The sequence below is a fragment of the Chenopodium album genome, chromosome 6, assembly GCF_948465745.1.
Source record: "Chenopodium album chromosome 6, dcCheAlbu1.1, whole genome shotgun sequence".
NCBI lineage: Eukaryota > Viridiplantae > Streptophyta > Magnoliopsida > Caryophyllales > Amaranthaceae > Chenopodium > Chenopodium album.
Window position 1 is genome coordinate 11,140,187 of NC_137839.1, and position 13,587 is coordinate 11,153,773.

The window sequence follows — 13,587 nt, forward strand, 5'->3', positions numbered from 1 at the left end:
CTGTAAGCTTAGCCCTCGTATATAAATATTATTCCACCATTGGCCACTAACTTGGGTAATTGGGCCAAAGAGTTTATCATAATATTTGGACATGTATAATGTGGGGCTCATAAATCAGATTATTTAGGTCGAGGAAGTGGAAATAGAGGAATGTTATGCATTTGTAAATACATAATATTGATTAAAATATTTTTAAAACACATGGTAGAAAGAGAAAAGAGGAGAGAGATAGGAAGAGAGAGGTCTGTAGGTGGACCTCACCTATTTTTTTGGTCGGATTATATCATGTGATGGTGGACCACATGTTGATTGTTCCACTGAAACTCAGTGGTACTATTTATGCATATGATACCATTGAATATGATACCATTGAATCCTCAGTGGTACTATTTATGCATAAATTTTATACAACTGAATGCATATATAATACCATTATGTGCATATATAGTATCACTGTATATTCAATGGTACCATTTGATCATACAATGATACCAGAATATGCTTTCGTTTGTACATATGTATACTTACATGAATACCCCTTGTTATACATTTTTCATGCCTAACATTCCTCCCTTTACAATCCCTCATTTAGGTCACCATGTGATTCTAGGTTTAAAAAAAAAATTTACTCTTGCCAAAAAAAAAAAAAAAAAAAAAAAAAAAAAAAAAGTAATCAATTGATGATCTTAAGTTCTCTGTGTTTTGAGCTTTCATTAGAGCTTCGTGTATTGCACATTTGCACTCGCTGCGTATGATACCGGCTTGCATTTGATAATACTTGCCTTAGCAGTAGCCAGTAGCATTCTTAGCAATGCAAGTTTGCAAGCGGTATTGCGGTAAAGAAAATGACATTACCAAAATATCCTCGGTGAAAGAAAATGACATTACCAAATATCCTCGCGGTAAAGTTGGATCCCTCAATTTTAATTGATGGTCCATTAGTGGGTAACTGAGTCTATAGAGTTTCACACGTGATCACCTGTTAAATCACGTCCCTTACACGCACTTTGTCACATGTGCCCCACGAGCACCTCGTATGTGCTTAGCTTGTACTTCCTCCACAGTTGTTTTTGTGTATGGCTGACCATTGTGTGATCACTTATAAAATAATAAAGGACATTTTATGAAAAACTACCTTATAAAATATTTTTTTTTTTTCGAAAAACTACCTAATAAAAAAAATGTTGTAAGAAACTATCTTATAAAAGGGTAAATGTTGTAAGAGACTACCCTTGATCGAAAATTCATCATTGACTTTTATTTTCCGGCATTCAGCATTTCACGTGCCAATTAAGAAAAAAAAAAAAAAGGAGGGAAAGGGTGAATTAAAAGTCATGTGGCATTAATCCACACATAAATAGCAACAGTGCAATAATACATGGCATTAATGTCGTATACAGATGTATTAATTAATTGCATTTACATTGCAACCACCGTTGTCAAAATAATGCATTGGACGAATATTTAAAAAGATTGCATTTGCATCTATGTATTCATATAATGTTTACAGATCAATGTAAGATAGCAAAAACAAATGGAGGTTTCCTGGTTATGCTTAGCACTCTTCATATTATCTCTCCTTATAGTATTCAATCTTTTGAAAAAACATACACCAAAAAATTTACCACCAGGGCCAACAAAGTTACCCTTGATTGGCAACCTACACCAACTAGCATGGGGAAATACCCTCCCACACCGTCGCCTCGCCGAGCTGGCGACGGTGTATGGGCCTATCATGCACCTCCGACTCGGAGAAGTTCCTACCGTTGTCGTATCATCGGCTGATATGGCAAAGGAGGTGATGAAGACTCATGATGCTGTGTTTTGTAGTAGGCCAACTCTTATGGCTGGGAAAGAGCTTCTCTATGATTCTTCGGACATTGGATTAGCCCCGTACGGTGAGTATTGGCGGCAGGTGCGGAAGATCTCGGTGCTCGAGCTGTTTACAATGAAGCGGGTCGAGTCGTTTCGGGTTATCAGGGAGGAGGAGGTTGCGGAGTTTGTAGAGTTGCTAAGATCGGAGGCAGGGTCTGTGGTCAATCTTAGCCAGAAATTCTTTGCCCTCACTTTTGACATTACATCTAGGTAACTTGGGTTTAATATACTTTTGCTTTTTAAACTTTGCTATGCAATATGTTTGACCTTATGCTAGCTAATTTAGTCGGTAAAGTTATACATAGACATCTACTATTTATATTGAATCTATAATCTAAGATCGATTTGGTTATTTGGATCAGATCATTTTGAGTAAAGTAAACAATTAAGTCAGGTACTATTATAGATCGGCCTAATTTGGCTTAGGCTATCTTCAATATGTATGTTCAGGTCAATTTGATTTGGTATTTTTAGGTACATGTAACTTTGACTTTTGAGTGTGGTCATTTTGGGTCTAGTTGAGGCCACTTGGAATATTGGATTTGTTTGAGACAATCGATTAACATAAATTGTCTCTAGTCACTTTGGGCAAGGAAAAGTCAGCTCGGGTTATTTTGGGTAGTATCAGGTCAACCTCTCTTCGATTACCTTATCTCAAATGATTGATATTTACTTATTTTAGAAATAACAAATTAAATAAGATGATCTTATCTCTTTTTTTTTTTTTTTTTTTTTTTTTGTTAATTAAAGTATAAAATTTTCAAAGTTTATATTAATATGAATCTGATGATGTCTCATTTTAAAGTACTTGTTCATTTTAACACGTTAAGTGAGTGGAATTTTCATTTTAAATAACAGGATTTTTTTGTGCATTTAAGAATATTACTATTGTATATGATGATTAGGTGATGGAGTATCTTACAGAACTTGTTCATATGTAATTTAAAATTAAAATCAAAGTCATAAATTCTTAAAGTGGAAGTAAAAGTAATTCAAAATTTGAACATGTGTTTATTAAACTAAAATGGTCTAATACATCAGGATAGCCTTCAATAAGAAAGGCAAAGAGCAAGAAAAATTTAAAGCTCTATCAGCAGCTTTTACAAAGATTGCCTCAGGTTTCTCCATTGCAGACGTCTACCCGTCAATCGATTTTCTTCATACGATAAGTGGGATGAAGAAGAAATTCAAGGACCTTGTTCAGGAATCAAATAGATTACTTGATCCTATAATTGAAGAACACAAGTCTAATAAGAAGAACAATCAGGGTAAACAAGAGGAAGACTTAATCGATGTTCTACTCAACTTTCACAAGGATAATGTCAAAGCTTCTCATGATTTCTGCTTGAGTACTGATAACATTAAGGCGGTTGCATTGGTAAGTTGCCGGAACTCCATTCATATATATATACATATCATGCACATTTGCACAAATTTTTACATGGTACTAGTATGTGTTCCCTTTTCTGTAACAATGATATGGTGACATATCACATATGACATCCTCATACCCGCCCAGCTCTTAAATTCCACTTTGAAAAGAGGGGTAGACGAGATTTGAACCCGTTACATATGTGTTACATTGGCACTGGACACCAGGTTAACGGCCTATCTCAACCAAAAGTTTAAACTAATGGTTGAATCTCAGGAATATGTTTTATACTTAATCACTTTTCTCTCCTGCAAAGGCTTTTACTAACCAAATGACCCGTCTTACATACAAAATTGTGTTGATCAAGGATCAAGACAAGCCCATTAACTTGCATTGAAATGAAGAAAGTTACCAACTAACGTAACTTATTTTATTTTGCTTTGCTTACTTGGAAATCGGACATTTCAACTAGAGGAGAGAACATAGATATTGAAACATCACCTTAGGTTGTAGCCACAATTAAAATCCTTTGATAGGTTATTTGAAATTAAGTCATTAGCATTATGTGGTGAATAATAATGGTGATCTAAACATTCACAATTTGCTTGTGCTTGTAGGAGCTTTTTGGTGCAGGAAGTGAGACATCATCAACTGTAATGGAATGGACAATGTCTGAATTGCTAAAAAATCCAAAAGCAATGGAGAAGGCACAAGCTGAGGTACGACGAGTATATCAAGGAGAGGTTGTAGTTAATGAGACAAAGCTACACAAGCTCACGTACTTGAAACAAGTGATCAAAGAAACCTTACGCCTCCACCCCCCACTTCCTCTCTTGGTTCCTAGAGAATCCGTTGAAAGATGTCAAATCCAATCTTATGATATACCTATCAAAACTCGAGTAATTATCAATGCATGGGCTATAGGAAGAGATCCTAAATCTTGGTTGGAACCTGAGAGATTTAATCCCGAAAGATTTGAAGATTGTTGTACAGATTACAAAGTAAGTGATTTCGAGTTACTTCCATTTGGTGCAGGGAGAAGAAAGTGCCCTGGCGTGGCACTTGGTATAGCTAATGTTGAGCTCCCGTTAGCCATGTTACTCTACCACTTTGATTGGAAATTACCTATTGGTGATGGAAATCCTGAAAATTTAGATATGGATGATTCTTTTGGTATAACAATGCGAAGGAAAAATGATTTGCATGTAATTCCAATCCATTGGCCTTACTAATCTTGCATAGTGTAAAGTAATTTATTTTTTTTGCTTTATTGAAATGTGATTTTTCTTATATTATATTGAACAAAAGTATGGTAATATAGGGAGACATTGTATGTGTTTTCTTTTTTTTTTCTTTTTTTTTTTTTTTTTTTTTTTTTTGATAATAGCAAAACTCTAAATTAATCATAAACTAAAGAACACACTAGAACATTAGGGGTAGAACCATATAACAACTTTCTATTCGGAAGCCATAGGAGTTCGGTGGGATAAGACGCTTTCCTTTTTGAGCCACTCATCCTGCAAAACAAAGGGTTAGTAAAGATAGAAGATGTTAAACTTCTTAGAGATTGACTTTTCCTTCTAGCTCTGGAACGACAAATAGAAACCAATAACTTCAAATTCTGAGAAGAGGGGTTGTTGGGGCTTGCAGTAGACTTCAACGGGGAGTAGACTGGAGCACCTGGAAGGGGCACCGACGTACTTTCACACGATGACACTTGATCAACCATACCTATGGTCGGATCATCTTGTGCCAAATTTGGAGTTGCTTCACAGCTATCATGCCCTTTCACAGGGGGGTGACTAATCTCCATTGGTGTAAAAACTTCTTGAGTTTCAACACAATCCATCTTTTTTGGAGGATCAAGTACTCGAATGCTAATAAAATCCTTCCTCGAAGAGCAATAGTAGTGTAGTGTCCGTCCTTTAGAAATCGCTCCATACATTGTTGGAGTGAGATGCAAATAGGAATCAATACGTTTTCGGTTACAAAACCGATAACTTGACCCTGTAAGATTTGGGTTTTTTGTTTCTGAAGTTGACTTCAGATCAGAATTGTTATCAATAATGTTGGGCCTTCGATCTTGATCGATAGGGTTAACTTTACCCTCCTCCGAATTAAAAGATTTGTCAGCAACATCCTTTTCCTTTTTGGTGACATCTTTTACACCAATACACCTACGAACACAACCATCTCCACTACCATCTCTTTCCTTTCTTTTCCCTTTTTTCCTTAACTTCCTCTTTTCTTCTTCTTTCCCAATTTTAGCATAATCCCTAAACATATCCTCTCTTGTAACTGCAAGTGCCTCACTAACAAAATCTGAGGACCAACCCAATAAAGATATCACCTCATTGAGTTTTTGTTGAAACTCTCTGTTGGTCGGATCAATCCTAATTGCTTGTGCAAGATCCATGAAAGCTAATTTGGGTTTATTAAGCCCTAAAGCTGCCACCGCCCTTCTAAAATTAGCTTTCACATTAGAAGTATCATAACACAAAACTGCAGAACACAATTAACCCACTTTGTCAAAGTTTTCCTCTTTGACATAACAAGCACCCAAGTTCAGATTAAGAGACACAGCTAGGCTCGAAAAAACTGATTTATCTTCATCATTACCCACCGTAACAAAAGATAATAGCTTGAGTGCAAGAGAGTATTTAGTAAGCGCTAATCCCATATTACACTGTTTGTAGAAGGCATTACCTTCATCTTTCAAACCCCTAACAAATTCCAGAATACCATATGGATTCTCCAACTTTCCAACTAAAAGCTCTAGTTTATGTGAAGATATATCATCTTCTTCAACATGAGCAATACACGAAATCCCCCTAAGTTCTTCAAACTTATCCATAAAAACTTAAAACTAAGACAAGCTTTAAATACCAAACAACTAGAAACTAAGGTTCAAACTTCAAACTGATAAACAAAGAGAAAACAAGCTTCTCCATAACCAAACAAGACATACCAGAGATTGAAAATGTAAGGAATCTATAAAGGGGGAACGCAAAATCAAAGAGACCCAACTTTCAAAAGAAAATAGTCAAATAAGGTGTAATCTAATTGCGGCGTCTAATCGTCGGTCTTCCAATCTAGAGGTTGTTTGGGTTTGCTAGTCCTTCGATCTGAAAAGGTAGAAAATCGAAAAAAAAATTCCCCCAAAATCGAAATCTAAAACCCTAACCCTAACTTTTCTTCAAGAAAATTAGAATGTTTGGGTTAGCTAGGAGGAATTGCACTTGAATAGTCGCCTAGGTCGTCAAGAAATGCTCGCCGACGACCTTGGTTGAGCACTAATGCTCTGGCCGCCGGCGGCAGGGGTGGTTTGAAGGGGCTCTGTTTTTCTTTTTAGAGAGAAGGAGGAGTGTTTCTGTTTTAGAGAGAGAATGTTTTGCCCCATTGTATGTGTTTTCATTCTTTTCTTTTGTTGTCTATCGGATCGATTGTTAGTTGATCCGATAATATTTCATAGGAACTAGGTTGAAACCATCTAATTTAAAAGGCGGGTGTGTAATGTTGTTTAGGACCACTCTCAAATGAAAGTAGAGTGCAAGTCATATAGGCATACAACAGACTGAATACATGGGCCTATGTAAGATAACTTCACTTGAGGTGATATATACTACTTCCTCTATTTTTTTTACTGATATTTAAAATATTTTCTTAAAATTAAAATGTCACAATACTTAATTGTAACACACTATAGGAATGGTTTTTTTTTTTTTTTATTTTTTTTTATTTTTTTTTATTTTTTAATTTTTTTACAGACACTAAATTACACTCTTAACAATCTCTCACCCTCATTTTAGATGTATTAGATCACATGAGGCCCATTTTTCTTAAATAACGTGAAAAAAAACCCCTTTGGGCTAATCCGGATTCGGGGATCAATTATGGGTGGTTAGAATCTAGTCCCCTCCCAATTGTTGTTGCGCGGGATCGAATACAGGTCAACTATTTCAAGTGTAATCTCAATCACTACTACACCAATATGGCGATATTCAATTGGTAGGAAATAGTTCCTTATGCACATACATGTAAAATTTTTTATTTTATTTTAACACATGATTTATATCGTATATTGATTATTTATTTATTTAAAAGTAACCTAGTCGATGGGTAAAAATTGTTTAAGAAAATCATGTAAATGATAATAAAATCTAGAGTAATTGAGCAATACAGTGTAAAATTCTTAAGATTTGTTGAAAAGATTATAAAATTAAGGGTCAAAATAAAAATCAGGAGAAATGCGCGGATATTGAATTTATATGATGCATATTGATCAATATACTACATGCTTTTTCTTTGGTAACTTTGACAACAATCCTTTTTCCATCCATTTAGCTTGGAATAACTTTTGTATACATCCGGACATCCGGTAAATAGTATTTTACTGTAAATAATTAATGGTGACTTTTTATCAAATTTAGGTTCATTTTTACAATTTTTTGGGTAACTTAAATCAATAAAGTATAAATACTTCGTAACTTTTATTTATGTTAGGGTAACTTTTATACAAATTAGGGTAACGTTTGTTCATTTTAGGGGTAACTTTATAATAGATATACAATATTTACTGTATATCCGATTTATTTAAAAGTTTGTCTTACTTGAACAATGAAAAAATAAAAGGGAAAAAAATATTGCAGAAGCTAGATCGTAGTTTAAAATTGTGATACCATGTTAGATTTAGTGAAAACTCCTCAGATTGGAGTGTATTCCATTGATTCCAATATATAGGGTTACAAGGGACCTAATCACGTCAGGAGATCTCAAAAGATATTACAGAAAATATACAAACTATATCCTTACCTTTAAAAAGTGTAAAAAAAAAACACTTATATTCTAAAAAGTGTAAAAATAAAACACTTATGAATAGTGTAAGGACAATTATTATATTCTTAAAATGTTTCTTTACTTATATGCCCAAATTGATATAATGATAATTACGGGTCTGTTCACATTAACTGAACTGAGCTGAGCTGAACTGAACTGAACTGAAATGAACTGATTGGAGCTGAACTGAACTGAATTGAGCTGAAATGAATATTTTATGAGAGAGGAAAATTAGGAGCTGAACTGAACTTAACTGATTGGAGCTGAACTGAACTGAAATTAAGTAAATGTGAACAGGCCCTACATCTAATTCCTTGTGTGATTTAATGATTTAACTCTTATGAATAGTGTTTGGAAAATTATACTCTCCAATTTTTTATTTTATTTTTTTTACATTTATTTGACTTCATTAATGTTATTGCCTCTTTTTAAACTCTTAAGAAAAGTGTGCAAACATACATTTACATCCCTAAAAACATTTTTTTAAATACATATTTTCACTCATCAATGTTACTAACAACTGAAAGGGCTCTCTAAATGTGGCTAGCTAGGATGCGTTAGCCACCCTAGCTAGTATAGAGAATAGTGGGGAGTATCAAAATTTAAGGTTCCATTTTATTTCTTCTACTTCCTCCGTGTTTTGATAAGTGTTACACTTACTAGATGTGACGGTATTTTAATAAGCGTTACATCTATATATACAAGTATATTAAAAGTCATGGGAAGAATTGTAATCATGCCACGTGTCATAATTTTTGCCACATGTCGTCATGACTCATGACTTGATAAATGAAGTAGAGTCATGTCATATTAAAACAGATATCAACGTTTCCTCACAAAAATTTCATAAATTCTAAATTTTTAATTGAACTTATATATATACTTCAATATAATCTCATTCTTTCGTTTACTCATCCATAATTTCTATAGGTTATATGTATTTAAAATATGTAACACAAAAATACATAGCAACATGTGTTTACCTTGAATAAATTTTTAATGGTAGATAAAAATTCTTGTAACAAATAAAACAAACTAATATGAATTATAAAATTTAGATTACTGCAAATTTCCTGATGAATTTTAATAATGTTGAATAATGTTTAAAAAAATGATTTTTTTTTTTAAAAAATTATAAAAACCGCCAATAGATTTTAATTTAATTTACTATAATTTTTTATATACCAAAAATGACCGGGGCATCGCCCAGGCCTAAAACTAGTTATAATATTATATCTTTCTACTTTTATATATGCTACCCTCCCAAATCCACTACTACTTCTTTTTTATTATTATTATTATTATTATTATTATTATTATTATTATTATTATTATTATTATTATTATTATTATTATTATTATTATTATTATTATTATTATTATTATTATTATTATTATTTATTTATTTATTTATTTATTTATTTATTTATTTCCTCTTACATTCATTACTTTTCAATATACTACTTAGCCTCACTATATATCTTTCTTTTACAATTCTTCAATACGCAAACTACCCTACCTCTTGTTTTATTTAAATCAATTAAATTGCCTTAAATTTTATGTTAGTAAAAGTGTAACACGGATTAAAACACTGAGAGAGTATATCAATTATATATGGACGTAATTCAAGTAAATGATTTTTTATTTTTTAAAAATGTTTTCCTGATTGATTCATTTTTTAGGTGCTGATTAATTGAATTTTTTTTAATTACCTCTATTGTATAAATAAAGGAAGAGGAGTATTTTGGTCTTCACGAGTAAACACGAAAATCCCTTATTATGAAATACTTCATCTGTTGTACTTGTTCCACTTTTCATTTCCGACCGTTTTTAAATACTTGTTCTATTTCCTTATTTATAAAGTTTTTACAATATTTAATTAATTTCTTTAACCTAGTGGACCCAACATAAATCATTTTTTTATTAATTTCATACTCTCTCTCCTCTATTCTCTCTCCTCCAATTCTCTCCACTACTTTTGCTTTTTACAATATTTTATTCTCCCACCCACCCCACTACCTCAATATTTTATTACTTTCTTCAATTTCTCCTAAAACTCCGCACATGGAGAAATGGAACAAATATTTATAAACGGATGGAGTAATGATGTAAAAATCAGCAACAAAGCTGACCAAATAGCAACATTCATAATGAATTTTTTAATTTTAAAACCACAAAAAAGAGGAGTTAAGTACAAAGTTGGGTATAAGTTTGTAAGTTTTTTACCTTTTGGGACCTGAGTTTTTTTTTTTTTTTTTTCATCTTTTGGGACCTAGAGTTAAGAATCCGGCAAGTTAACTCACATTTAACTCACCTGAGAAAGACTTAGTCCCTTAGCACTCATTTTAGGGGAAAAACTAAATCCCTTCCTTTTAAAAAAAAAAAATACAAAATAAATACTGTCAAACCAAAAAACACAGATGAATCGTTAATAAATTTTTTTAAAAAATTATAAAAAAATTTATAAAAAATCGATGGTAATCTTCTAATGATGTTGATTCCTTAACCTTATTGCAATTTCTTTTTAAAAAAAATTAAAACATAATGCAATTTCTCCTTCAGCATTTGGGCAACCATCTTCACTATTCCCAGCAACCCCTACGACCTTCACCTCCCCAAAATCATCCAACCATTGCAGCACCACCTCTAAGTTCTCCAACCACGCACCGTCCACAACGCGTCCAGCAACCACAAATCGCACTAATTTCGATTCAACTATGTGTGTAGATTTCGTATACTTTTACCTACTAATTACTTACTTTTTATGTGTGACTTCAACATTAATATAATCGAGACCTCGCTTAACTTGATATCTAATATATACATATCAAATACGGAAAAGCATAGCATAACCTATTATCAATAATCAACGGCTCTATAGATGGCGACCGATAGTCATGATATGTGACTAATTAATTACCTATTTAAAAAATGATAACCTGACTATAAACTATATACTACGTATGTATAAGTTGAAGTTTTCTTTTTCTATTATTACCAAGTTAAAAAGGGTTACTTCCTAAAAATATATAAATTGTCATCTTTTAATATGAAGCATAAGTTGAGATAAGTTTTTATTTATTTATTTTTACGTATAATTACAAGTATTTAAATTGAACTATACTTTTTTTTGACTGGAAATTCATTGTTTTAACAATATATTTACAAGCTTATTTTGGTTTATTATTGTGTGTTTAGTTAGCGTGCTTGCAATGGTTTATCATTCATAATGTTTTCTAATTATTGTATATAATGAGTTAATGACAGTTGTGTTGTACACCATCGATCCATACTAAGCTACTAACCTCTCTAATTGTTAATATGTTATTGTACGTGCACTACCATCATGAACAACATTAAATTTTAGAAGAGAAGAAAAATCTTTTAATAATTAGTGTTGAAGTTAAAGGAGAGAAAATATAAAAATTATTAGCAAACTTTAGCCTTGTAATTAACCACATGTGTGAGAGAGTAAGAAATGAAGGGACTATGTTCTTTTACTCACCTTTCGTTACTTTTGGCCGGAAATTGGACTATAGGTCCCAAAAGGTGAAAAAAAAAAAAAACTGAGGTCCCAAAAAGTGAAAAAATTTCATTTGAAAGTGAAAGGGGATTTTGGGTGATAAATTTCATTTTCCCAAAATACCCCTCTCAATTTTATCTTTCTTTTTTTTTTTTATAAAAAAAAAAAAATAAACCTACCATCTAAAAAAAAAAACTACCATTTGAAAAGAAAAAAAAAAAAAAAAACCTTCCATCTAGACGACAAAAAAAAAAAAAAAAAAAAAAAAAAGACTCGAGTCTGATATATTCACACATTCGTGTGTCGCTTAGCTTGTTAGAATAAAGATTCATTCTATCAAAAGACATGTATGGATGTATGGTTCTTTAACTCCTCCTCTACTGGATGCCAATATATCCTAGTGTATCTCCACTCCCCTATATCATGTTTTTCAATGTGATTTTTGAGATAGACTTCACATCAATTTCAATGTTGTCCATCTAAAGCAAAGCAAGACCGCCCTTTCTCCATCCTAAGCTAATTAGGATTCCTTAATTAATCTCTTTTATCATCAAGATCCACATCACTTCTTTTCTCTAGTAAAATCTCATTTACTTTGTCCAAAATAACTATATTAACTGAGATTACCTTACTTAAAAAAAAAAAAAAGAAAAGAAAACAAAACTTACATTATTACTTACTTTGTCCATATTTATTTATTGTACATATTTTTTCTTAAAAAAAAAAAAAAAAAAAAAAAAAAAAAAAAAAAAAAAAACTTACATTACTTACTGTTTGCGCCTAGTCCATTGTCCTAAGCCCAGTGACCTGGAATTACGAAAATACCCTTCCATGATCCAGCCCATCATTAGTCAGAGCAAAGTACGCATTTACCCCTAATCTGTCCAAACAAGTACAACTTCTGCCACCTGAAAGTACATATATAAATAGCTCTCCAATCATTGATGATGGTAACTTTTTCCTAATTCTCTAATCCTTTCTCTTTACTTTCTCTCTCTAAAGTACTCTTTCTCTCTCTACTTTCTCTCACTAGAAAGTACGTTCGCTGACTTAAACATCGGAGGGGCTTTCCCTGGTCGCACCCCCGGGGCAGTTAACCTTCTTTCTCTTTTGCAGGCCTAACTCTCGGACAGCAAGGCATAGCGGAGGGAAATTCGGACATAAATTGGACATAGTTCTAGGACATCTTGATTACCTTTACTACCCTAAGACTCCCAGGAGCATTCTGTTTCCAGAAACAGGTGGCGCCGTCTGTGGGGATAACAAACAAAAAGTCATGGTGAACACTAGGCGTCCCCGCAGCTCTCATCAAGATGCCATTAGGCAAGCTCCAATTCTCTCGGCTAGGAACCCTCACATAGTCGAGGAAATTTTACCTAGGACTCATAGTGAGCCTGAGAGAGAAGTGAACAGCCCCCAGGTGGTCACTCGCCGAGACTTGGACCAGCTGGCAACCCAAATCAACAGAAACTTGAAGGAAAGTCTCAGGGCACTTATCAACCAAGGAGTGGGGCAAGGCAGGCAGGGGAGCGCTCCACAGCCTAAACCTCCGCCTCACGTGTCCCATATCCATCAAGCCTCCTCTCGGCCTCAGCATCAGACATCTCGCCGCTCTCAGCCCGATCAGTCCCATGACCCCCAGCGGGAGACAAGGCAGCCAAGCAGGCCAAGAGATGCCCGAGAGATTATCAATGACCGAAGGCTGAAGGATGGCACGCTAGATGCCCGAGAGATAATCAACTCCAAGAGGGAGAACCCCAGGGAAGATGACAACCCCCCCTAGAGAGGTCGAACTAGAGTTCACTCTCGGCATGGGTCAACAAGGTACCGAGATAGCATGATTCATTCAGCTACCTCCAGACCAAGAAGAGGAACTAATCAGCCCGCTTGTTCAGTAAGTAAAAGCCTCGAGCGTCCTTCCTCCCCCAGGCCACGGAGGCTCGGGATTGTCAAGAACATCACCCCCTTCAGCCAGGAGATA

The 13,587-nt window shown here is 33.8% G+C and overlaps 1 protein-coding gene across 1 annotated transcript; it reads left to right on the forward strand.

Moving 5' to 3' along the window:
- The first annotated feature begins 1,490 nt into the window (after positions 1-1,490).
- On the forward strand, positions 1,491-4,537 carry LOC145635852 (desmethyl-deoxy-podophyllotoxin synthase-like). The gene is made up of 3 exons (XM_081687222.1): positions 1,491-2,085; positions 2,917-3,253; positions 3,865-4,537. The coding sequence occupies exons 1-3, from the start codon at positions 1,535-1,537 to the stop codon at positions 4,477-4,479; spliced, it is 1,503 nt and encodes a 500-aa protein (XP_081543348.1). The 5' UTR covers positions 1,491-1,534; the 3' UTR covers positions 4,480-4,537.
- The last annotated feature ends 9,050 nt before the right edge of the window (positions 4,538-13,587 follow it).